The sequence below is a fragment of the Schistocerca piceifrons genome, chromosome 2 (genome assembly GCF_021461385.2).
Source record: "Schistocerca piceifrons isolate TAMUIC-IGC-003096 chromosome 2, iqSchPice1.1, whole genome shotgun sequence".
Lineage (NCBI taxonomy): Eukaryota > Metazoa > Arthropoda > Insecta > Orthoptera > Acrididae > Schistocerca > Schistocerca piceifrons.
The window spans coordinates 606,711,700-606,736,969 of NC_060139.1; the positions used below are offsets into that span (position 1 = coordinate 606,711,700).

General features: G+C 41.7%; 1 protein-coding gene across 2 annotated transcripts in view; it reads right to left on the minus strand.

Moving 5' to 3' along the window:
• LOC124773198 (PEST proteolytic signal-containing nuclear protein-like) overlaps window positions 1-25,270 on the minus strand; it is a 71,673-nt gene that overhangs the window by 30,104 nt on the left and 16,299 nt on the right. Inside the window, exon 1 of one of the 2 annotated variants that reach the window (XM_047249381.1) lies at window positions 11,031-11,071. The exons of the other annotated variant lie outside the window; for it this stretch is intronic. Within the exon in view, the coding sequence (XP_047105337.1) occupies window positions 11,031-11,056 (26 nt within the window). The 5' untranslated portion in view covers window positions 11,057-11,071. Of the gene's footprint in view, window positions 1-11,030; window positions 11,072-25,270 lie in introns of those variants that run through there. 2 annotated transcript variants of the gene reach the window in all.

A 25,270-nucleotide genomic window follows, 5' to 3' on the forward strand; every position in this document is an offset into this window, starting at 1 on the left:
ACCGACAAACACTGTTGGTATGACTATGCTTCTATGTTGCACGTTTCGTCGAAGTACAATAGGAAATAAACAATTACCGCTGTTCTTTATTGTGAAAAAGTAGTTAGTGAGAGTGATACAAACACCTTTCCTTGCTATCGCTATTAGGAGGCTTATTGCTTGTTTGGTTTAATTAATTAATAGAATATGAAGCAATTGGTATAAAGAATGCGTTTTCTAAACTTTCTATAAAAGAAAGTCTACTATCAAGACATTGCTTTTGTTCAATTACTTTATTTATGACTGAACGTTTCTAAAACTGAAGACACTCATCCGTGCTCTGCACTGTGCATTGGCAACGTCGATCTCTGTTCATTGGCTGACTGGGTTTTGTGACGTCAGATGCGCAGAACGTACCTAAACTCGGCCGCCATCATAAATGACGCGCACTTTAGTATCGGTATATTATACTGTATCATATCACAGATCTTTATGACACAGGCTGTGCTCACAAAAATTATAAATGAAAGGTAATCATTTAAAAAAATACCGAGGCTCCACAGAAAACATATACCAAATTTCGCCATTGATATGCAACCACAGAAATTTTGGAAAGTTAGCACCCTTGCATGCAGCTGGCCCCATCAGCTTACTATGCGCCATCCCCTTCATCTGATGAGAGGGCTAATGGCAATGTTGCAGAACTGCTACTTGTACAGTAGCACAAGTTCTAATAAAATATTTTATTTTTGGTGTTGTTCCTCTGAGCTGCCATTGGCCTGCATCCTCACCATGAGCCACCACTGCTACGCAACTCTGCACAAAAGTGGCCTTGCAAGCTGGGTCCACATCAATTGGTACCAGAAGTCTTCAGGCACTCCAGTTGGTGTCTGAGGAGTCGACCTCCACACAGCACAAAGTCACATCTGCAACTCGTATTGTCATTACTGTGGGGTGAGTGAACAAACCGATTATTTCTACTTTTGTGTGTGGAGAAGATGGAGTCTAACCTCAAGATTCAGCGAAGCTTAAAGGTCACATAAATACAGCCTTGAGAATTGGCTGACATGTTTCATTTCAGGGGTAGTATAAGGGAATGGTATTTGCAATCCTAAGTGTTCTCAGTATAATTTGCTTGGGCACACTGCACCATATACTGAGTCAATGGCAGTAGTGTGTTTTAGTTGTCACCAGTAAGGGCATATGGTATGATTAAGTATAAAGTTCAAACTGTTGGAATTGTGAGCGTGTGAGCTAATGCTGAGTGATACTGTGTAGTAGTTACTTGTGGACTGAGGATAGAGGTTCCACAGTTTCAGAGTCCAGGATGTAGAATTTGTCCTGCAGGATATGACATAGCACAACTGCGAGCTGGTAATTTGGGGCAACTTACGATTAAAGTTGAGAAATTAGTAGTAGTCAGACAGGCTGACTTTCAGCCACCACCAGCTTAATTACTCCTTTTCCTAGCATTTCAACTGAAGACATAATGTATATCTTGGATGACATGGTGTCATCGGCAAAGATGGGAGATTGGTTGGATTGTCAGTTGTTGCAAGTAACGAAAATACAGTTCATTTCGTCACATGTACAGAGAGGAAAGGTTGTGCAATGCAGATGTATTTAAGGAAGGTCTTCTAGAACGGGGTAAAAAATGAAATAGAGCCTGATTTTTCCGTGAGTAGTTAAGTAGCATGACAAACAGGCATAATGAAACATTTGAGGTTTTTGCAGATAGAATATGTGAGATTAATGTGCAAACATATGAGCTGGGGGAGAATGATGAGGCACATAAGATACTCCATGAAACTGAACATTTACGTGTTCCTCAGGGATTTGTCATCCAGCATGTTGAGAAGGATTCAGACAGATAGCCCAAAAGGCTCATACACTGCTGTCAGGTTGGCTATCGAGTTTGAAGAAATTAGTACAGTAATAGGGTGTGGGACAAGCAAGGAGTGTTTTCAACAATATGATATGTTGTAGGTGGGAACAATTGGGACATGTCCAGAAGAAATGTAGGTATCTTCAGTGGGGTAAGACTTGTGTAGGTTGACACCATCAGTGGGATTGTAGGAGTAATTGTGGGGACAGACAAAAGGAAGTGGACAAAAAATGCAAAAGTGAACCCCAAGCCTGCCAAAAGCGATCTTCCAATTAATATACATACACAGAGATGGACTGTGGTATGTTTTGTGAAGTGAACAAAACATAAGTTTTTGTTAGACACAGGGGCGCATGTGTCAGTGGCAATTTGGGACCTCTTTGGTTGGAAACGATTAAACCCATGTGCTAAAGGTTGCATGAGGTGGGAGACAATGACATGAGGTCATTAGGGTCACCATTATTAAATTTTCAGATTGGGGTGGTTCAGTTTGAACGATGTGAGGAAGTAGTGCCTCATGTCAGTCAAGATTACTGTATGATCCTGGGGGTTAGACTTTCCATCAGAACGTAATACTAAAATTGACCTTTGGGGACATATTGTGGAACTTAGTGGGATAATATTCCAGCTAGGGGAAACTGACGCCAGTGAAGTACTGTCCCAAGGTTTGTCTAACTCAAGGGACAAATTGATTAAACTGTGTACAAAAGTCCTTAGCCTAAAGGTATCCCAACAAAGGGCAATGGACAGTTGCTTTGGATCAGCGTAGAACCTGAGTTACCCGCTGTATGTTATGTATAATAGAGCCATTAGGGTAGAACAGTGTATTGGAACATCACGATGCTTTGTAAGAAACATATACAAGGGAGAAATATAAGGAGTGTGAGTTAGGATAATTTTAACGCTGATGTAATGAAGCTGACAGGGTGACTGGTAGTAGCGAATTTGGACATCCTGGAGGAGGATGATTTGGACATGTCGAGTGTAAGCCATGGTCGACACTGAGATTGCATTATCTAAGAATGTAGAGATGTGGCAGATACAGAGTGAGCAGCCAATTATGGAGGATTTTGTTGGCCAGCTGCTAGCCAATGGAATAATAGACAAGAGCGCTAATCCATGATGATCTGGCATCGTGGTCATTCCCAAAATATCGTTATATGCTCCAAAGAAATATACATTTTATCGACATCTTAATAGTAAAGCAGTAACAAACTACTGCAAAGACCATTGATAACTTGGGGTAGTGCAGGTAGCAGAGAGACAAAAAGTGATCTTGGCAGGTAAAGTGACCATTGGTGTCCTGGGAGCTATAAGTTTAGACTTAGTGAGGGAAATGCTTTAAGTTGTTCTCCCTGGATGGCTCAGTCACCCCATGAAATCTAATCTATTTGCAGTGCTCCTTCTCAGAGTTATAATAATTTTGTTTATTTTAGTTATCCTCATGTAAGGTAAGCAATCAGTTCGTGTATATATTGTGGGGAGGGAATGTGACCTACGTCCTTTTAATGAAGCTGTATTGAATGTGTCATAGCTTGATTCCATAATCCTACTTTAGTTAGTGAAATTTCAGTCATGCTATTAGAGTATGTACAGCTTTTGTTTAATGGCGTTAATGTGGGCAATGTGGCCACCTTTGTGGTGTCTTCTGGCCACTTTGTGTAGGGGGAAAACTTGAAAGCAGTGGCCTGATGAAGGGCTCCGCTGGAATACTTACAAGAAGTCCTTATAGCAGTGACTGACAAATGGCAAATAAAGAAAGACAAGAAAAATAAAGTAAACAGAAGGAAAAACAGAAAGCAGCCAAAGATAAGAAAGGCAGTAAAAAGAAAATCGTGAAGAGGTCCTAAGAAGAACATCAACAAAAATAAAACAATGGTAAAGGAATGTAGTCAAATTAAATCAGGTGATGATGACAGAATTAGATTGGGAAATAAAGACACTAAAAGTTGTTGGTTGGTTTTGATATTTGGACCGCAAAATAATGACGGCTAAAGTAGAGAGGATAAAAAATGCAAACTGAAAATAGAAGGACAGTAAGTTCTGGAAAAGAAAAATTTCTTAACATCGAATACAAATTTAAGTGTTAGGAACTCTTTTTCGGAGGTATTTGCCTGGAATATAGCCTTGCATGGAAGTGGAAAGTGGACAGTGCTTTTAAAATTTAGTGTTACAGAAGAATGTTTGAAAGTAGATGGAGAGACCAAATAACTAACAAGGAGGTACTCAATGCAACTGAGGACAAAAGAAATTTATGTCACAACTATTGCTAAAAGAAGGGCTGTGTTTATAGGAGACACCATGAGGCCTCAAGGAATCACCAGTTTGGTAAAAGTGATGTAACATAACTTGTCATCAGATAAATTGTAGTGTAGAGATAGAATAGTAGTTGATGGGCTATATTAAAAGAGCTCCAAATGGAAAAGAAATGATTCTGAGCAATTTTAAAATTATATATGTTTTGAACAAGACTTGCACTGTAGTTGATTCTGCACACATTGCTGTACCCTTTTGTGTTCTAAAGAGATGAATAAAGGCACAGAATTGGCTGCTGAATAGCAATACGCTGGGCTATGTGTCTTTCTGAAATTGTAATACAATGCGATGAGATTTGTCACAGTGCATAGCAACAAAAATTGGACTTAATATTTAAAACAAATCAGACTGGAGATAATAAAAGAAACAAATTCACTAATAATGTAGTAGTATGTGGATAGTGCATAATCATTGCATCACTGAACTTGTGATTCACAGCAGAAATGAATAGATGAAACATGGAAGAATGTATAAGGAACATTAACTCATACTATGAGGGTCACTCCAAAAGAAATGCACAATATTTTTGTAAAAATGCAGTTTTCATTCTGCAAGTGTGAAAGTTTTACAGTGTGTAGATACATCCTTCCTGCTTGTTTTCAAACTTAGTTCAACCTGTTCCCATGAGTGGCACCGTCACAGCATTTCGTCAAGATGGCTGCTACACTTGACATTCATCAGAAGCAACGTGCTGTCATAGAATTCCTATGCTGTGAAAACGAGACAGTGGGAAACATTCACAAGAGATTGAAAAAGGTGTATAGAGATGCTGCTGTCGATCGCAGTACAGTTAGTCGTAGGGCAAGCAGGTTACATGATGAAAGCGGGCACGGCAATATTGAGGATTGTCCTCACAGCAGCAGGCCTTGTACTGCACACAATGTGCAGAGAGTTAACGAATTGGTGACTGCTGACAGATGCATCACAGTGAACGAATTGTCACTCTTTGTTAGGATAGGGGATGGAAGTGTTTGCAGAATACTGAAAATGTTGGCGTTAAAAAGGGTTTGTGCCAGGTGGGTTCCCAGGATGTTGACAGTGGCTCACAAAGAAACAAGAAAAACAGTATGCAGCAAACTTTTGGAGAATGTACGAGAATGGTGGAGATGAATTTCTAGGAAGAATTGTGACAGTTGATGAAACATGCCTCCATCATTTTTCACCAGAGACAAAGAGGCAATCAATGGAGTGGCATCATGCAAATTCACTCAAGAAAAAAAAATTCAAAACCACACCTTTTGCTGGAAAAGTTATGGATGGGGTTTTTCAATTATGAAGGACTCTTGCTTGTGGACATCATGCCAAGTGGAATCACTATAAATTCTGATGCATATGTGATGACACTGAAGAAACTTCAAGCTCGACTGAGTCGTGTTCACCCTCATCGGCAAAAGCAGGATGTTTTGCTGTTGCACGACAATGCATGACCACATGTCAGTCAAAACACTATGGAAGCAATCACAAAACTCGAATGGACAACACTGAAACACCCGCCTTACAGCCCTGACTTGGCTCCATGTGACTATCATCTCTTTGGGAAACTGAAAGACTCTCTTCGTGGAACAAGGTTTGAAGATGATGACTCCCTTGTGCATGCTGCCAAACAGTGCCTCCAACAGGTTAGTCCAGAATTTTACTGTGCGGGTATACAGGCGCTGGTCCCAAGATGGCGTAAGGCTGTTGAGAGGGATCGAAATTATGTGGAGAAATGAAAATATTGTTCCTAAAGGATGTATCTACACGCTGTAAAACTTTCAAACATGTAGAATACAAGATGGATTTTAAAAAAATAGTGTGCATTTCTTTTTGAGTGACCCTCGTATATGAAAATTATGGTGTTTATTGGCTATTAAATCAAGAGTAACAAAATGGATGTCTTACTTTTAAGACAGCAGAAGAGAGAAAGACCCAAAGGTGTGTCATTTGTTTTATGGGAAAAAAAGATGAATGGAAATAGCATGGTGATATTACTACTTCTATATCAGAGATGTTTCGTAATTGAATCAATGGAAATTAATATGTTACGTCAGGTATGACAAGGTTTGTCTTGGAGTAGCCATTCAAAGTGCCATTAGTGCGTTATTTCGCATGACATAGAAAACCACACACAGTATTTACATTATGGCAAGTACAATGAAGTATGGCAAGTATGTTATTCAGCAAACATCTGATCATCATTTATAATCAAAATCCAGCCTTTTGTGTAGATTCACAATACAATGTTATTCTCTCACCTAGCCAGTTAATTACGTGAAGTTGTCACTTCATATTGGTGTAATGGTTTTTAAATGTAGTTTTGCAGTTGTAAGAGACAAAGAACACATTAATCACTGTTTGTAGCTGACATTCAGAACACTTTGTAATCACATCAGGGTATCATTCATTGCACTTTGCAGTCCCAGGTGCTCAACATACATTTTTGTTGATTATGTATGCTGTGCACATTCATTTATTGTTGTTAGTGTCTTTTGTATTTAGGGGTCACGACAAGTTAGTCACAAACTGACCGCATTCTCTGAGTGAGTAGTGTTCTATTGTTTGTTTGTTTATTTGTCCAAGAGTCATTTTAGTACATTGTTTGTACATGTGATACAGTGGTAAACCTAGTTAATTTACAATACAGTAGTCATTTTCACCACATTGTGGACGTAATCAAGATGCATAATTATATAGGTTGGTGTACAACATTGCTTCTACATGTGATAATAGCAGTTATTAAGCGAGATGACATAATAAGCACAACGTAAACTGTATTATGAATTGATAGTTAGTAAAATTTGGTAAATGGTGTTCCATAAATTCAGACAATGAATAGAAGCAGTGGTCAAGCAAGAACTGTTTTAACTTTTTTTGAATGCATTTAATGTTGGTATGCATTTTAGGTAAAAAGGCAAATGTTTACATAACATAGCTCCAGTATCATACACTCTTCTTTTGCATAAGTTTGTATTTCCTGTGTTTGTGTGTAGGTTCATCTTAAGCCTAGTTTCATAAGTGTGTATATAATAGTTGTGTCTGAAGAGATTTTCTTTTTTGAAGATCTCCCTTTTGTGGAAATTAGTATTTCGTATATATACAGGGCTATTACAAATGATCGAAGCGATTTCATAAATTCACTGTAGCTCCATTCATTGACATATGGCCACGACACACTACAGATACATAGAAAAACTCATAAAGTTTTGTTCGGCTGAAGCCACACTTCAGGTTTCTGCCGCCAGAGCGCTCGAGAGCGCAGTGAGACAAAATGGCGACAGGAGCCGAGAAAGCGTATGTAGTGCTTGAAATGCACTCACATCAGTCAGTCATAACAGTGCAACGACACTTCAGGACGAAGCTCGACAAAGATCCACCAACTGCTAACTCCATTCGGCGATGGTATGCGCAGTTTAAAGCTTCTGGATGCCTCTGTAAGGGGAAATCAACGGGTTGGCCTGCAGTGAGCGAAGAAACGGTTGAACGCGTGCGGGCAAGTTTCACGCGTAGCCCGCGGAAGTCGACGAATAAAGCAAGCAGGGAGCTAAACGTACCACATTCGACGGTTTGGAAAATCTTACGGAAAAGGCTAAAGCAGAAGCCTTACCGTTTACAATTGCTACAAGCCCTGACACCCGATGACAAAGTCAAACGCTTTGAATTTTCGGCGCGGTTGCAACAGCTCATGGAAGAGGATGCGTTCAGTGCGAAACTTGTTTTCAGTGATGAAGTAACATTTTATCTTAATGGTGAAGTGAACAGACACAATGTGCGAATCTGGGCGGTAGAGAATCCTCATGCATTTGTGCAGCAAATTCGCAATTCACCAAAAGTTAACGTGTTTTGTGCAATCTCACGGTTTAAAGTTTACGGCCCCTTTTTCTTCTGCGAAAAAAACGTTGCAGGACACGTGTATCTGGACATGCTGGAAAATTGGCTCATGCCACAACTAGAGACCGACAGCGCCAACTTCATCTTTCAACAGGATGGTGCTCCACCGCACTTCCATCATGATGTTCGGCATTTCTTAAACAGGAGATTGGAAAACCGATGGATCGGTTGTGGTGGAGATCATGATCAGCAATTCATGTCATGGCCTCCACTCTCTCTCGACTTAACCCCATGCGATTTCTTTCTGTGGGGTTATGTGAAAAATTCAGTGTTTAAACCTCCTCTACCAAGAAACGTGCCAGAACTGCGAGCTCGCATCAATGATGCTTTCGAACTCATTGATGGGGACATGCTGCGCCGAGTGTGGGAGGAACTTGATTATCGGCTTGATGTCTGCCGAATCACTAAAGGGGCACATATTGAACATTTGTGAATGCGTAAAAAAACTATTTGAGTTTTTGTATGTGTGTGCAAAGCATTGTGAAAATGCCTCAAATAGTAAAGTTATTGTAGAGCTGTGAAATCGCTTCAATCATTTGTAATAACCCTGTACAAGCAAGGCAGTGGCAATATTTTGAGAATTTTCAAAAGAGGTCTGCAGGAATCCTTGCATTTATCTTTTTTTGTCACCCTGATAATATTTTCATGTATTGTAAATGTTTTTGTAGAATTTGTGGAATTCCCCCCAAAAATTATTCTGTACGTAAGTAGCAACTGTATACTACAATGGTACATTGTCAGCACTGATGAGCAGCTTGTATTCTGAGAGAGGATCCTAACAGCATATGATAGTGAATTCAGTCTCTTATTTAAATTGTTTAGTGGCATCTCCCACTACAGATCTGCCTGAACATGAGTGCCTAGAAACTTTATATGACTGACCTTTGAAACATTTTTTCCTTCGATAGTGAAAACAGGGTTTGCAGGATGGAGGTTTTGTGTGGTGTGGAGGTTAACTGCCACAGTTTTTTCAGAATTTATGATGAGCCTATTGGTCCTGAACCAGTGCATTAAGGTATGCATAACTGATATTGCAGCCTCCTGCAGATGTTACTCATTCTGTGATTTAATTAGAATATTAGTGACATCTGCAAAGAGTACTGTGGTTCCATCATGTATTTTAGTAGCCAAGTCATTTATATACAGCAGAAATTGGACAGGTCCCAGAACCGACCCTTGTGGGACTCCATACTTGATTTTCTCCTCATCACTGTAAAAACTAGGATTTTTTTGTGTTTTATTTCTGTAATCTGCTGACGATTACTGGAGCCACCTTTCAAACTGGCCTCTAATTCCATAATTACCTAATTTACACAAGAGGATACCATGACCAATAACATCAAAGGCTTTACTTAGATTCAGAAATATCCCAGATACATGTTGCTTATCATCCACTGCTTTTAATACTTCCTTTAATAAGGCAAAATTGGATGTCTGAGTTGCCTTTCTCGCTCTGAACCCTTGTTGGTAGTCACTTATTAGCCTCTCTTTGTTTACGAAAACTGTTAATCTTCTAAGGAACATTTTTTCCATAATTTTGCTGAAGCCTGACAATACTGAAACTGGTATGTAATTAGCAATATCACTTTTCTGCCTTTCTTATGCAAATATGTTACTTTTGCCGTTTTTAGATTATTTGGAAACACACCACTCTCAAAAAATGAATTTACTATGTCTCTTAGTGGTTCCGCAATAAATTTTGTGCTAACTTTCATAATAGCATCTCATATCTCATCAACAGCCACTGAATATTTATTAGATTATTCTTTTAGGATTTTTGTTAGTTCCTCAGGTGCTGGATGCATGAATAATGTGTTTGTATGAATTTTTTGATCTGAGTGACAGGTTGGCTGTCGTCAAGGTGTGTATTTATTAACTGATGTGCTATATGAGAGAAATGATTGTTGAAAGCACTAGCCACATGTTTGGGGTCAGTTAGATTATTTTTATTCATAATCAGCTCTAAATTACTGTGATTAGCTGGCCTGGTGCCCACTTCTTTCCTTACAATTTGTCAGGTCGCTTTAGTTTTATTCTTGGAATTACACAATATTTTGTCATTTTCTAGTCGTTTTTCTTTTGAAATAACTAGTGTTAGTATTCTTTTAGCATCATTACAGTCATACAACAAAAATATTCCACACTTTGTATACTGAAATTCCTTACAGAGTGTCATATCCTACTGGGAATTGAGTGTCCTGAAATATTCATAGCAAGAATTTGAGCACTGTGAGCACTAAAACCTGTGTTTACAACTTATATGTTATAGGCATATTTCCATGCATTTATCACGATCTGATCAATAACAGATGCAGAGGTTGGTGTTTCTTGAGCTGGTTCAGTTACTGTTGCACTGATGTTGAATGATTGTAGAAGATTTATAATGTATTCTCTGAATTTATTGGATTTCGAGAAATCAATATTAGAGTCACCACATATATTTATATTTTTCTTGGGAGAGTGAATTTCTTCCAAGAATTCCTCCATGTGAATGTAAAACACTTTTATGTATCCATTTGGTGAACTGTATACACAAATAATAACTGTATATTGCCTTGGTAGTTCAGCTATAAAGAGTTCTGTATCTTTTTCATAGGACAGCTATGGTTATACTATTGAATCCAATATTCCCTCTAACATATGCACAGGTACCCCCATGACTCAATATTTTCCTACAAAACATGCTTGCAATCTGAACTGAGGAATGCATGTTCGTGCTAACATATCTTGTTTGAGCTAGTGTTCTGTAAAACACAATACAGAAATATCATTTAGTTCATTTAACATTATTTCTATTTCATTTAGTTTATTCGAGAGTGATGAACACTTTGATGGAGTTATTTAAAATTAGGTACAGGGAGTAAACACCTACCTCACTATTTGAGCTAGTGTACTTAGTGGGGAAAAATCGTCATGCTTTCCAGAGATGGCATTCAAGGTGCTTGGCTTATGGCTTGCTGGGTCACCATATGTGGGTTCCTACCTTTCTTCTGTTGAAATGTTCTGCATTTCCACTTTCGTCCTTTTTCGCCCAACTGTCCACCCATTGAGGTAGAGGATGTCAGGCTCAGACTCATGTCGCAGAGAACAATGGTCACAATAGTTGGTACCAAAGAAATGGCATAGGTGATGTCACTCGGCTGTGTTAAGGCCCTTCTTCATAGCCAGCCTCTGGATTGAAAGTCATCAGTCAGAACAACATACAGGAAACACCAATTTGATTCACCCTATATTTCAAGATCATCTCATTCAGCTCATCAGTTTTGGCACACACAAAACAGCCATACCATAGAATTATTATCACTTAGAGCACGACCCATGCAGCACATAGTAAGGACGGGTTAGTTTAATTATACAGATAATGTTTTACATAAAATAGGAAGTGCATACATATTTACACATACAGTTATGGATCCATATTATATGTGGGAGACGTTTAAGTTTATTAAGATTAGAGCATGACTTCACGGCCACATTGGTTATGAATGAGTTCGTTCACTCTAAATGAGAATTTTATTAATTGTTTAGCAAGCTCACTGTGAGTATCTTTACTAAATTTCCTCATAAGGTCTGAGTCAAAATATAAGCCAATAATGACGGTGGACCAAGTAAAGCCACCAACATTCAGAACTGGTGTCACACCATGCATAGCGGTTAGCTCCCATTCAGTACATACTTAGCTGTTGCTTGACGGCTCTGCAGAATTCTTTGGGAGTGCTTGTGGTAGAATGTTCCAATTCTCTATAATTCATTTACTTAAATTTTAACAAATGTTATTTAAACTTCCACACATGTGCTGTTTCCCTTGGGCCTATGTTTTTTATATCCTTTCAGTCCATGTATGCTGCGTTCTATCCCACTGTGACTTCAGCTGAGATACTGTTGGCTCTACATTTCATTTCCCCCCTCCCCCACTTTTTCTGGTGCTTTTTATAATCATTGCTCTCGTTTGTTCATAGGTTCCAGTTCCATTGCCACTTTTTAATCCATTACCATCGCTTTCTTTTTAAATTTTCAAAATTTTAAAGACCTGGTTTAGATCACACTGTAAAAAAGGCTTGACCCCTATAATGTAAGTATTTACTCTTACAGGCACTTTTTATCATGGTGATATGGTTTCTGCATAATATTGTTTATGGGCTTTTTCATCTTTTTATTCAGATTTGTACCTGATGATATACAACAAAAAACCAGTCCAGAGTTGCAAATTTTACTTTTTGTAGTCAGGTGATGCTAGTTTTGGGCTGAGACCCATTTTCAAATACATTGTCTGTATGTGCTGTAAGTGTTCATTGCGCATTTTTGACATGGTTTCCACATTTTTGGAAATACCATTTTTGACTATGTTACAATGATTTGAAAATGGGTCTCAGCCCAAAACTAGTCATCAAATGAATAAAATTTTCTGGTCTGGACTGGTTTTTTGTTGCATGATTAACAAAAGTTGTTGACCCACAGCTGGAAGATCATACACCTCATGACATAATTTAAATTAAGAAACTGGTCATGCCTTTAATAAAGGATTTATAACAGCTGCATTGCCCATTATTTGACATCCTATTGAAAGTATTCACAACAAAGTGCCAGAGTTTAAAGTGCTCCTGAGAAGCAGTGAAGGTCACATAATACTAACTACATAAAGCTGGTTAAAAACCAATGCTGGCAGCAGTGAAATTTGGTGGAAAAATTTAAGTGTATATCAAAAGGATAGCCTAATGAGGAATGGAGGTGGTGTATCTGTAGGAGTAGACACTTCACTCAAATCCACCAACATAAAAACTGAAGCCACAAACAAGATTGTTTGGGCAAGACACTGTAAAAGGGGCGGGCATAATACTGTAATTGGATCCTTCTATCAACCACCAGAGTCACATCCCTCCAACAAAAAAAATGTGCCGAGTAGTTGGAAGAGAGCACAAGTCACCCCAGCCTGGAGGAAGGGTGACAGAAATAATCCACCAAAGTACTATCCAATATTCTTGACATCCATTTGTTGTAAAAACTTAGAATATATTCTAAGCTCAAATGTAATGAGGTGTCTTCGACGGAATGACCTCCTCTATGCAGATTGGCATCAATTCCAAACATATCAGTCATCTGAAATACAACTCCCACCTTTCTTACATGACAGTCTGAAAGCCACAGATCAAGACATTCAGGTAGATGCAGTATTTTTTGATTTCTGAAAAGCGTTTGACTCAGGACCCCAACAACACTTACGAGGGTTGTCCATGGCGCTACAGTCCTGAAAAACACTGTTACGGTGGATCCCACAATTCTGTAGTGTATCTTGAATTCCCTCCCTAGTGAGCTGCCTGCAGAGCTCAGTCTTGGCTTGGCTGCCGTACGTGATGGATCTCCCCCTCGCTTCACCCGCCAGGTGTGAGCTGTGCTCGGTGATCGGTTTCCTGTCTGAAAAAAACATTGCGCTAGCAGAAATCCATTCCCAGCTATGCTAAATCTATGGAGACAAAAGTATGAGCGTACAACATGTGCGCAAATGGTGCAGAGAGTTCAAGAATAGGCGTAATAATGTCCACAGTGAGGAGGGTTCCAGACGGCCACCTGTTTCTGATGAAACAATTGCAAAACTGGAGGCAGCGGTGCTCTCAGATAGAAGAGTGACGGTGCATGAGCTCTCCTAAATGACCCCTAATGTCAGCAAAACCTCTATTGACAAGATTTTGATGGAGCATCTAGGGTATGCTAAGGTTTGCATGAGGTGGGTGCCAAGAATGTTGACTGAAGACCACAAACGTCAGTGTGTTGAAGCAGCCCAAGAACTTCTTCAAGATCATGGAACTCATGGCGAGGAATACCTCCACTCCATCATCACTGGAGATGAGGCTTGGGTGCACCACCACACAACCGAAACCAAAGAACAGTCCAAACGATGGAAGCTCCCAGAGTCACCAAGATCATGAAAATTCAAACAACCGTAAAGTGTCGGCAAAATGATGGCAACAGTGTTTTGGGACAGGAAGGGGGTATTGTTATGCGAGTTCTTGCCCACCGGTACAACAATCAATGCTGCTGGGTACTGCGAGACACTGCAAAAATTGCACCTTGCAATTCAAAATAAGATGAGGGGTATGCCGTCCAAGGGGGTGCGTTTGCATCAGCATAACGCTCGACCACACACTGCTAAATCCACCAACAAGCTCATTGCAAAATTTGGATGGAGTATTGTCAAACATCGACCCTACAGCATGGACTTAGCCCCAAGTGACTACCATCTCTTCCCTGACACGAAGAAACACCTGGGTGGAACGCATTTCGGCGACAGAGAAGAGCTGGGAGAAGCAGTTCTCAGATATCTGCGCCACTTGGTGGCAGATTTTTTTAACTTGGGCATTCAAAAGCTCATACACCGTATGCAAAAATTACTGACCTCAGTGGCGACTACATAGAAAAATAGGTTAAAGTCTGAAATTTCCAAAAATGTATGAATTCATGAAATAAACATGTTCTACACTGTGAAAAAAAATTGGGAACCTTATTTTACAGACACCCCTCATATTATCAAGAGTAGGAGATATGGTGTATGAAGCAAAATTAAATTTTTTTTTTTTTTTTTAGTGATGAAAGATTCTGAAAGTATCTTGGCTGGAGAGTCATCAATGGATGTAGAAGTAACTTCAGGTGTTCCCCAGGGAAGTGTTTTATTAGCTTTACTGTTTCCTTTGTATACAAATGACCTTGCAGATAATATTAGTATTAATCTCAGAGTTTTCACAGCTGATGCAGTTACATATAACACAGTACTGTCTAAAAGAAACTGATAAATCTTCAGTTAGTTCTTGATAAGATTTCAAAATGGTGTAGGGGCTGACAACTTGCTTTAATGTTCATGAATGTAGAACTGTGCTCTTCACAAATGGAATGACCATAGTCTGTCATAGGTAAAGCTGATGGCAGGCTGTGATTCACTGGTACATTAGTAGGGAAATATAATCAGTCTACAAGGGAAACTGCATACAAACCACTTGTGTGACCATGTGTGGGTCCCATACCAAATAGGGTTTATGGGAGATACTAAACAAATACAAAGGATGGTGGCATGAATGGTCACAAGTTTGGTCAACCTACGAGAGAGTGTTACACAGATGCTGAAAGAACTGAAGTGGCTGATGCTTGAAGACAGATGCAAACTATCCCATGAAAATCTACTTCGAAAATTTGTAGAACCACTTTTAAGTGATGAATCTGGGGATATCTTACAACTCCCTATGTATCGCTCCCCTACAGATCACCAATACAATACTAAAATAATTACAGCATGCACAGAGGCACTGTATCAATTGTTTCTCCCAAGCTCCATATGTGAATGGAAAACGAAAAAGATCAAATAACTGGAACAATGGGATGTACCGTTGCCACACACTTTACAATTGTTTGAACAGAATGGTTGTAAATGTAGAAGTTCTTCGCTAGATTCCAATATGCAACAGAAGACCAAGATGATGATCTAATGGAAGGTAGGTAGATGACAGAAAACTTGCAGGTGGACCCTCAAAATACCTGTGCTTACGTATTGAGATCAAACTAAACTAGCTAACCAAAACCTGAATATGTGCAAAAGACTGTTCTGCAGATTATGCTTTACACATTGTTTGCTCTTGTAGAAATATGGAAACTGTTAAATTAGCTTATTATGGTTATTTTCAAGCCATTATGGCATATGGAATCATATTTTGGGTAAATCAGCTGCTGACTAGAAAAGTGCTATATCCCCAAAAAAAGAGCCATATGAATCACAAGTGCAGTCCACTTTAGAACTACATGCAGCAACATTTATAAGGAACTGTGTAGTGACTGATAATTTGCAATTTGTCACAAACACAACTTTTATTTAGGTACATTTACAAGGTTGATGACTGAACAACAAAAGAAAGGTAACAATAACGATGCCCGTAAAAGTCTCCTAAGTGAGGCAAACAAAAGTTCACTTCTAATTTTCCACCAAGGTTCATGGTAACACACACACACACACACACACACTAGTAAAAGTCCAATTCAGCTCCCCCTGCAGGAAGTAGTGCTCAGAATCTCTGTTTCCATTAGCTTGTATGTAAATAGCCAGTGTTTACCTCATCTTGGACATAGACAACTCTGTCCTCTGTGGTGTAATATGGGTTGCTGGCCCTCAGGTGCCACCTTGGCTCCAGCATAACACCCCTCCCCCCTCGGAAAAGCTGGTGCGGCACAGCGGACTGCGGGGGAGAAAGTACCAATATAGTCCGGTGCTGTAGGCTGATCTGCAGCTAAGTCCTCCTGAAGGAGTCAGAGGAACCTGGCCGCGAGTGAGTAGGGGGCCGCCTTCTGCACAAGGCAGGTGGAATACCAAAGCAGTGGCGGTTGCGAGGCGACGTCAGGCTGGGCAAGCAGTGCGGGGACGTCTGTGTCATCCAACCGAGGCGGTGCCGAAGAAGGGCTGGGAAGTGGGCTCATGGGGAGGTCCCAGAGCTGCCCCGGGTCTGGAGTATGTGGCATCATGAGGCTAGCAGCCGGCATCTGCTGGCTATCTCCAGGAAGATCATCCATCAACTAAGGAAAGGGCATCAACCTAGGTCCAAGGAAGGGGCTGGCGATGGGAGAGAGAGAGGATCTGGTGTTTGGGGCTGCAGCTGCTCGAGGAAACAAGGACGCAGTTGGTTGCGGTGACACGAAACCACCCAGTCGTCCAGGCGTACGTCGAACAGCTGTCAACCATGGAGCCAGATAACGACTCCTGGAAGCCAGCTGGGTCGGGGCCAGAAACCGCGAGCTCACACCTTGGAGCCAGATGAATATGGACAAGCGCCGAGCAGTGCGCGAGGTCCAACCTGCGGCAGGAGGAGATGGAGTAGTGTCCGAGGTTGGCAACCATGGAGCAGTTCAGCTGGACTCTTGTCACCCACCAGCGTGGCCATGTAGATACTGAGAAATAACGTAAAAGTTTCTTCTGGAGAACAGTCCTCCATGTACTTCTTCATCTTAGTTTTAAAAGTGCGAACAAGGTGCTCCGCCTCTCCACTGGATTGGGAATGGAAAGGAAGGGTAAAGACGTGGTGGATACCAATATCATGGCAGAATTTGGTGAACTCTTGACCACAAAATTGCATGCCATTGTCAGGTACCAAGGATGGGAAGGCCTTCAATGGAAAATTTTTTGACAGAGCCATGATGATATTCTCTGTGGTGACAGAGGAGCATTGGATAAGTGGGAGTAGGCATCCGTGACGAGTAACCAGTAAGCCAGCTAGCCAGGATTGTAAGGACTGTCGTGGTGTGGGAAGGGCCTGGGTACACTGCTGACAATCCCAGACCATTCGCTCCATATCCATTGTCACGCCTACCCAGAAGACATGGCAACGTATGAGAGTTTTCGTCCGGGCAATACCCCAGTGACATTTGTTGTAAGACGTGGAGAATCCGGGACAGTAGGGAAGTTGGTACGATGGTGGATTAGTGTCATTTCCCACACGGAGGAGCACCCCGTTGACAGCCACCAGTTGATGGCAGATGGAGAAGAACAATCGGAGGTCAGCCTGGGCGTGAGGCGGGGGAAGCGTCGGCCAGCCACAGAGAACATAGTGGCGCACCAGTTGCAGGAGCGGATCTGTGGTCGGCGCTGTGGCTACCCTCTCAGCTGTGACTGGGAATGCAGCTAGCGCATCCTGTATGTCGTCATCGACCTGAAAAATTTGGAGGTCCGACAAATTGAATGCTGAATTCTGGCCAGAGAGGAGCTGAGACAAGGCATCAGCATTGGCATGCTAGGGTGTGGGCCAGAAATGGATGGTGCACCTAAAACGTGAAAGGAATAGGGCCCATCACTGCAGGCGGTGGAAAGTCTTCATGGGTAACTGGGCTGATGGGGAAAATAAGGCCACGAGGGGCTTATGGTCAGTGATTAAGCGAAAAGACGTACCGTCAAGGTAAGGGAAGAATTTGGTACAGGAAAACACGATGGCCTCCTTCTCAATTTGGGAATATTTGCTTTGGGCATCTGTAAGGGATTTAGATACATACGCCACTGGGCGTTCCAATCCATCTGGTAGACGGTGCGAAAGGACAGCCCCAACACAGTCATCTGAGGCGTCTGCAGCCAAGAGGAGAGGAAGAGAGGGATTATATGGCAAGAGAGACGCCGCACAGTGCAACATCCGCGTTAAGGTTTGTAAAGCTGATTCACAAGCCGGGGACCAATGAAAAGGCATGTTCTTTCGGCATAGGTGATGGAGGGGCGCCACAATGTGGGTGGCGGGGGGAATGAACTTTCGATAGTAGACAATTTTATCCAGGAAAGACCACAATTGGTGGACGTCACTTGGATGAGGAAGGGTCATTATAGCGGATGTGGGAGGAGGTAGGTGATATGCCATCGTGGGAAATGATGTGACCCAGGTAGGAGATAGCAGGTTGAAAAAAGGAGCATTTAGCAAGGTTGCATTTTAGGCCCGCAGTCCGCAGGCGCAGGAACAACTGTCGCAGATAACGGAGATGTTCATCCGCGGTGCAGCTGGTGATGACAATGTCATTGAGGTAGTTTATACAACCTGGCACATCCCACAAGAACTGCTTGAAGTAATGCTGAAAGATGGCCAGAGCACTAGCAATGCCATACATGAAGCGGTTCAACTGGAGCAGCCAAAACGGTGTGTTGATGATGGCCAAGTGAGTAGTAGGCTCAGCGAAAGGTATTTGGAGGTAGGCCTCGGCAGGATCGATCTTCGAAAAAAATTGTCCCCCTGCAAGCTTGGAGAACAGGTCCTTGGGATGCGGGAGGGGATAGTCTGCAACCTGTAGCTGAGGGTCAAGCGTAGCCTTAAAGTCACCACAAACTCGAAGATGCGCATCTGATCTCTTGAGGACAACCAAGGGTGTCACCCACGAACTGTAATGGATCAGAGTGATGACTCCCTCCATGGTGAGACAGTCCATTTCTTGTTGAAGAGGCTGCTGGAGGGTGTGGGGAACCTGCCGGGCCTGGAAGTACTTCGGGTGGGCAGACAGTTTCAGCTGGAGTGATGCATGAAAATCTTGAGCACAGCCAATGCCCGGTGAGAAGAGGTCCTGGAATTCCGTGCACAAGGTATGAACTGCCAGAAACGGAACCTGGGAAGACACCAGATGAACATTGTTGTCAATGGCAAAGCCAAAGGCCCGTAAGGCATTCAACTCGAAGAGATCCGTCGTGGCCACATTGTTGTCCCGGCAAACCAATTTATACAGGACAGAAACTGTGAACTGACAAAAGAGGGCGAGGCGATCACTTGCTTATTATGAGTAAGGAGGCGCTGAGGTGTGGGCACCAGGGGGGGGGGGGGGAGGGGGGGGGGGAGGTGCCCCAATCTTGGAATAAGAGGAATAATTGATCAGTGAGACTGCTGCTCCAGTATCCACCTCCATCTGCAGCAGATGACCATTGTCCTGAACGTTGATCATCAGTTTGGAAGATCTCGAAGACTGCACCTGGTTGATATACATAGGTATAGGCCCCCGACAGTCGTTGGCTGGATGAGGAGGGGGCTGCAGAGATCGGCAGACTGAACTGACATGTCTGTTATGGGTACACACTGCACAATATGCCCACCTGTGAGGGCAGTCTTCCCGTGCATGGTTCTTAAAGCATCCAGGCAGGACGGCAGCCGGAGGGGCTGACAGTGTTGGCAAGGGCGCGAGGTACTCCATGCAGCGACGGTCTGCACCAGACCTGCGGAGCCGTCCGAGGGTGCGAATTCATGGACAGGGCAGACGCTGTGCAGAACAGGACAGTTGGCACCAGTCATCAGAATGGACGGTAACAATGTCTTCGACCTCCACCAGCAATGCGACGGGCTCCGAGGTGTCACGGTCGCAGAGGACTGCCACTTCCGCCCAGGATTCCAAATGCTTGTGGGCTGCCATAGAGACTTTGTACTTGAATACTAGATCAATGATCTGATCCAGAGTAGGATCGTTGAGTCTGGAGGTGTTGCGCCGGAAAGCTGTGTCAGGGGCAGCCTGGATGGGGTGGTCACGAACCATCGCATCTGCGTAGGATTCTTTGGAGACTCGTGTGTTGAAGTGACATTTCCGGCTGAGACCTTGCAGTTCCGCTGCTCACTGTTGATAGGATTAGCCGGCCTTCTTGTGACACTGGTAAAATTTGACACGGGCAGCCAACATGTGGAACCGTCATCGGTAGTAAGCCACGAGAAAGTCAAAGAATCCGGAGATCGAGGTTGGAGTTTCATAAAGAGAACATACACTTTGGAGTGGTTCCAGGACATAAAGTAGGAATGACAAGCACCCTCTTGGACAACCTGGTGGATATGAAATTGCTGCTGGAGCCGCTTCTCATATGTTTCCCAGTCTTCAGCATCCTCGTTGAAAGCAGGAAACATCAGAGGCGACAGAACTGGGCGGTTTTGCAAGAGTTCCATAAATAAACGTTCCTGTGTATCCTGAGATTTCTTGCAAAACTGTTGAAAACCTTGTAGTAAGTCATGCACACTTTGGAACAGCTGATGAAGTACCACTTCTGCCATGAGGAAGACACATGCAGGCACCAACTCATTGCCACTTGTGTAGTGACTGATAATTCACAATTTGTCACAAACACAACTTTTGTTTATATACGTTTATAAGGTTGATGACTGAACAACAAAAGAAAGGTAACAATAATGATGCCCGTAAAAGTCTCCTAAGTGAGGCAAACAAAAGTTCAGTTCTAATTCTCCACCAAGGTTCATGATAACACACATGCACACTAGTAAAAGTCCAATTCAGAGATGAAGACATAATCTTCAGTGGTCAAAGTCCACAAGGTCAGCATCTGGAGTGAAATGAACTTTGGGGCTGGTTCTAGCCCCTAAATAGCTGTCTCCAGCCAATCAGGTTTTGGCTTAGTGATACTTCCTGCTCACCGTGGCTCGAGCTTCCCCTGCAGGAAGTAATGCTTGGAATGTCTGTTTCCATTAGCTTGTATGTAAATAGCCAGTGTTTACCATGGTGCTTTTGGTACACCTTGGACATAGACAACCCCATCCTCTGTGGTGTAATATGGGTTATGAGCCCTCAGGGCTACCTTGGCTCCGGCATAACAAACTGTAAATCTGTCACATGATATATATTTCCCCCGATGCGTTTCATAAGAAAAGAAAAGCCCCCTTTTAAGCCTAACAATGTGTATCATAATCATAATACTATAAGAAATACAAACCTGTATATGGTGGAGAAAGGATTACAAAAAATATTTCTGCTATGATCGTTGTTGCTGTTGTGGTCTTCAGTCCCAGTACCTACTGCAGCCTACATCCTTCTGAATCTGCTTAGTGTATTCATCTCTTGGTCTCCCTCTACGATTTTTACCCTCCACGCTGCCCTCCAGTACTAAATTGGTGATCCCTTGAAGCCTCAGAACATGTCCTACCAATCGATCCCTTCTTCTAGTCAAGTTGTGCCACAAACTCCTCTTCTCCCCAATTCTGTTCAATACCTCCTCATTAGTTATGTGACCTACCCATCTAATCTTCAGCATTCTTCTGTAGCACCACATTTTGAAAGCTTCTATTCTCTTCTTGTCTAAACTATTTATTGTCCATGTTTCACTTCTGTACATGGGTACACTCCATACAAATACTTTCAGAAATGACTTCCTGACACTTAAATCAATACTCGATGTTAACAAATTTCTCTTCTTCAGAAACGCTTTCCTTGGCATTGCCAGTGTACATTTTATACCCTCTCTACTTCGACCATCATCAGTTATTTTGCTCCCCAAATATCAAAACTCCTTTACTACTTTAAGCGTCTCATTTCCTAATTTAATTCCATCAGCATCACCTGAATTAATTCGACTACATTCCATTATCCTCGTTTTGCTTTTGTTGATGTTCATCTTATACCCTCCTTTCAAGACACTGGCCATTCTGTTCAACTGCTCTTCCAAGTCCTTTGCTGTCTCCGACAGAATTACAATGTCATCGGCGAACCTCAAAGTTTTAATTTCTTCTCCATGAATTTTAATACCTACTCTGAACTTTACTTTTGTTTCCTTTACTGCTTGCTCAATATACAGATTGAATAGCATAGGGGATAGGCCACAACCCTGTCTCATTCCCTTCCCAACCATTGCTTCCCTTTCATGTCCCTTGACTCTTATAACTGCCATCTGCTTTCTGTACAAACTGTAAATAGCCTATCGCTCCCTGTATTTTACCCCTGCCACCTTCAGAATTTGAAAGAGAGTATTCCAGTCAACATTGTCAAAAGCTTTCTCTAAGTCTACAAATGCTAGAAACGTAGGTTTGCCTTTCTTTAATCTTTCTTCCAAGATAAGTCGTAGGGTCAGTATTGCCTCACGTGTTCCAACATTTCTACAAAATCCAAACTGATCTTCCCCGAGGTTCGCTTCTACCAGTTTTTCCATTCTTCTGTAAAGAATTCGTGTTAGTATTTTGCAGCTGTGACTTATTAAACAGTAGTTCGGTAATTTTCACATCTGTCAACACCTGCTTTCTTTGGGATTGGAACTATTATATTCTTCTTGAAGTCTGAGGGTATTTCGCCTGTCTCATACATCTTTCTCACCAGATGGTAGAGTTTTGTCAGGATTGGCTGTCAGGCTGTCAGCAGTTCTAATGGAATGTTGTTTACTCCCAGGGCCTTGTTTCGACTTAGGTCTTTTAGTGCTCTGTCAAACTCTTCACGCAGTATTGTATCTCCCATTTCATCTTCATCTACCTCCTCTTCAATTTCCATAATATTGTCCTCAAGAACATCACCCCTGTATAGACCCTATATATACTCCTTCCACCTTTCTGCCTTCCCTTCTTTGCTCAGAACTGGGTTTCCATCTGAGCTCTTGATATTCATGCAAGTGGTTCTCTTTTCTCCAAAGGTCTCTTTAATTCTCCTGTAGGCAGTATCTATCTTACCCCTTGTGAGATTAGCCTCTACATCCTTACATTTGTCCTTTAGCCATCCCTGTTTAGCCATTTTGCACTTCCTGTCGATCTCATTTTTGAGACGTTTGTATTCCTTTTTGCCTGCTTCATTTACTGCATTTTAGTATTTTCTCCTTTCATCAATTAAATTCAGTATCTCTTCTGTTACCCAAGGATTTCTACTAGTCCTCGTCTTTTTACCTATATGATCCTCTGCTGCCTTCAATATTTCATTCCTCAAAGCTACCCTTTCTTCTTCTACTGTATTTCTTTCCCCCATTCCTGTCAATTGTTCCCTTATGCTCTCCCTGAAACTCTGTACAACCTCTGGTTCTTTCAGTTTATCCAGGTCCCATCTCCTTAAATTCCCACCTTTTTGCAGTTTCTTCAGTTTTAATCTACAGTTCATAACCAATAGATTGTGGTCGGAGTCCACATCTGCCCCTGGAAATGCCTTACAATTTAAAATCTGGTTCCTAAATCTCTGTCTTGCCATTATATAATCTATCTGAAACCTTTTAGTATCTCCATGGTTCTTCCATGTACACAACCTTCTTTCATGATTCTTGAACCAAGTGTTAGCTATGATTAAGTAATGCTCTGTGCAAAATTCTACCAGGCGGCTTCCTCTTTCATTTCTTAGCCCCAATCCATATTCACCTACTACGTTTCCTTCTCTTCCTTTTCCTACTGTCGAATTCCAGTTGCCCATGACTATTAAATTTTCGTCTCCCTTCACTACCTGAATAATTTCTTTTATCTCATCATACATTTCATCAATTTCTTCATCATCTGCAGAGGTAGTTGGCCTATAAACTTGTACTACTGTAGTAGGCGTGGGCTTCGTGTCTATCTTGGCCACAATAATGCGTTCACTATGCTGTTTGTAGTAGCTTACCCGTACTCCTCTTTTTTTTATTCATTATTAAACCTACTCCTGCATTACCCCTATTTGATTTTGTATTTATAACTCTGTATTCACCTGACCAAAAGTCTTGTTCCTCCTGCCACCTGACTTCACTAATTCCCACTATATCTAACTTTAACCTATCCATTTCCCTTTTTAAATTTTCTAACCTACCTGCCCGATTCAAGGATCTGACATTCCACACTCTGATCCGTAGAATGCCAGTTTTCTTTCTCCTGATAACGACGTCCTCTTGAGTAGTCCCCGCCCGGAGATCCGAATAGGGGACTATTTTACCTCCGGAATATTTTACCCAAGAGGACGCCATTATCATTTAATCATACAGTAAAGCTGCATGCCCTCGGGAAAAATTACGGCTGTAGTTTCCCCTTGCTTTCAGCCGTTCGCAGTACCACAACAGCAAGGCTGTTTTGGTTAGTGTTACAGGGCCAGATCAGTCAATCATCCAGACTGTTGCCCCTGCAACTACCGAAAAGGCTGCTGCCCCTCTTCAGGAACCACATGTTTGTCTGGCCTCTCAACAGATACCCCTCCGTTGTGATTGCACCTACGGTACGGCTATCTGTATCGTTGAGGCACGCAAGCCTATGATCATACAGACCTGTATTTGGTGGAGAAAAGGTTAGATTCCAGTGGCTGCAAGATTTTTAAGGCCCTCCTTTCAAAAGTTAAGTGTTTAGTGGATGATTAAAAAAAGGAAAAAACTCCTTATGGCAGTTTTCCACTACTGCTTGGGTCATTTTATGTTATAGAAGAGTTCTTGGGTTAACTAGTTTCATGTTTCATGGATCACTTGCATGATAAATAGCAAATTTTTACACATTACAGTAATAGAAATTCTTCTACAGAATAGAAGGTGTTATCAACAAGAAACTTTTTTAAGGTGTTTTCAAATTTTAGTTTGCTGTCTGTCAGACAGTTTATATCCCTGGGTAAGTTATCAAACAATTTTGTTGCAGCTTTGTGCACCCTTTTTGTGCTAAAGACAACTTCAGTGTGTTGTAACGAAAGTCATTTTTCATTCTGGTATTTAATTATGTACGGCATTGTTTCTTTTGAAGTACCGTGGATTATTTACAATAAACTTCATGAAGGAATAAATATACTGTGTAGCAGTGGTCAGAATGCTCAACTCCTTAAAGAGACCAGAACATTATTCCATATCACATTATTGAATGAAAATATGTAAATTATGATTAATGGAAAATCTCATATAAAGATGTGCAACAAATACTAACAAAGAGATAGAGGGGCTGGCCAGTACTTACCTCAGCTCAGTACAGCCGATAGATACACATAAAACAGAACTGAAAATTTACGTTCCTAGCTTTCGGAACTTTGTTCCTTCGTCAGGGAGGAGAGAGGGGAAAGAAAGGGAAG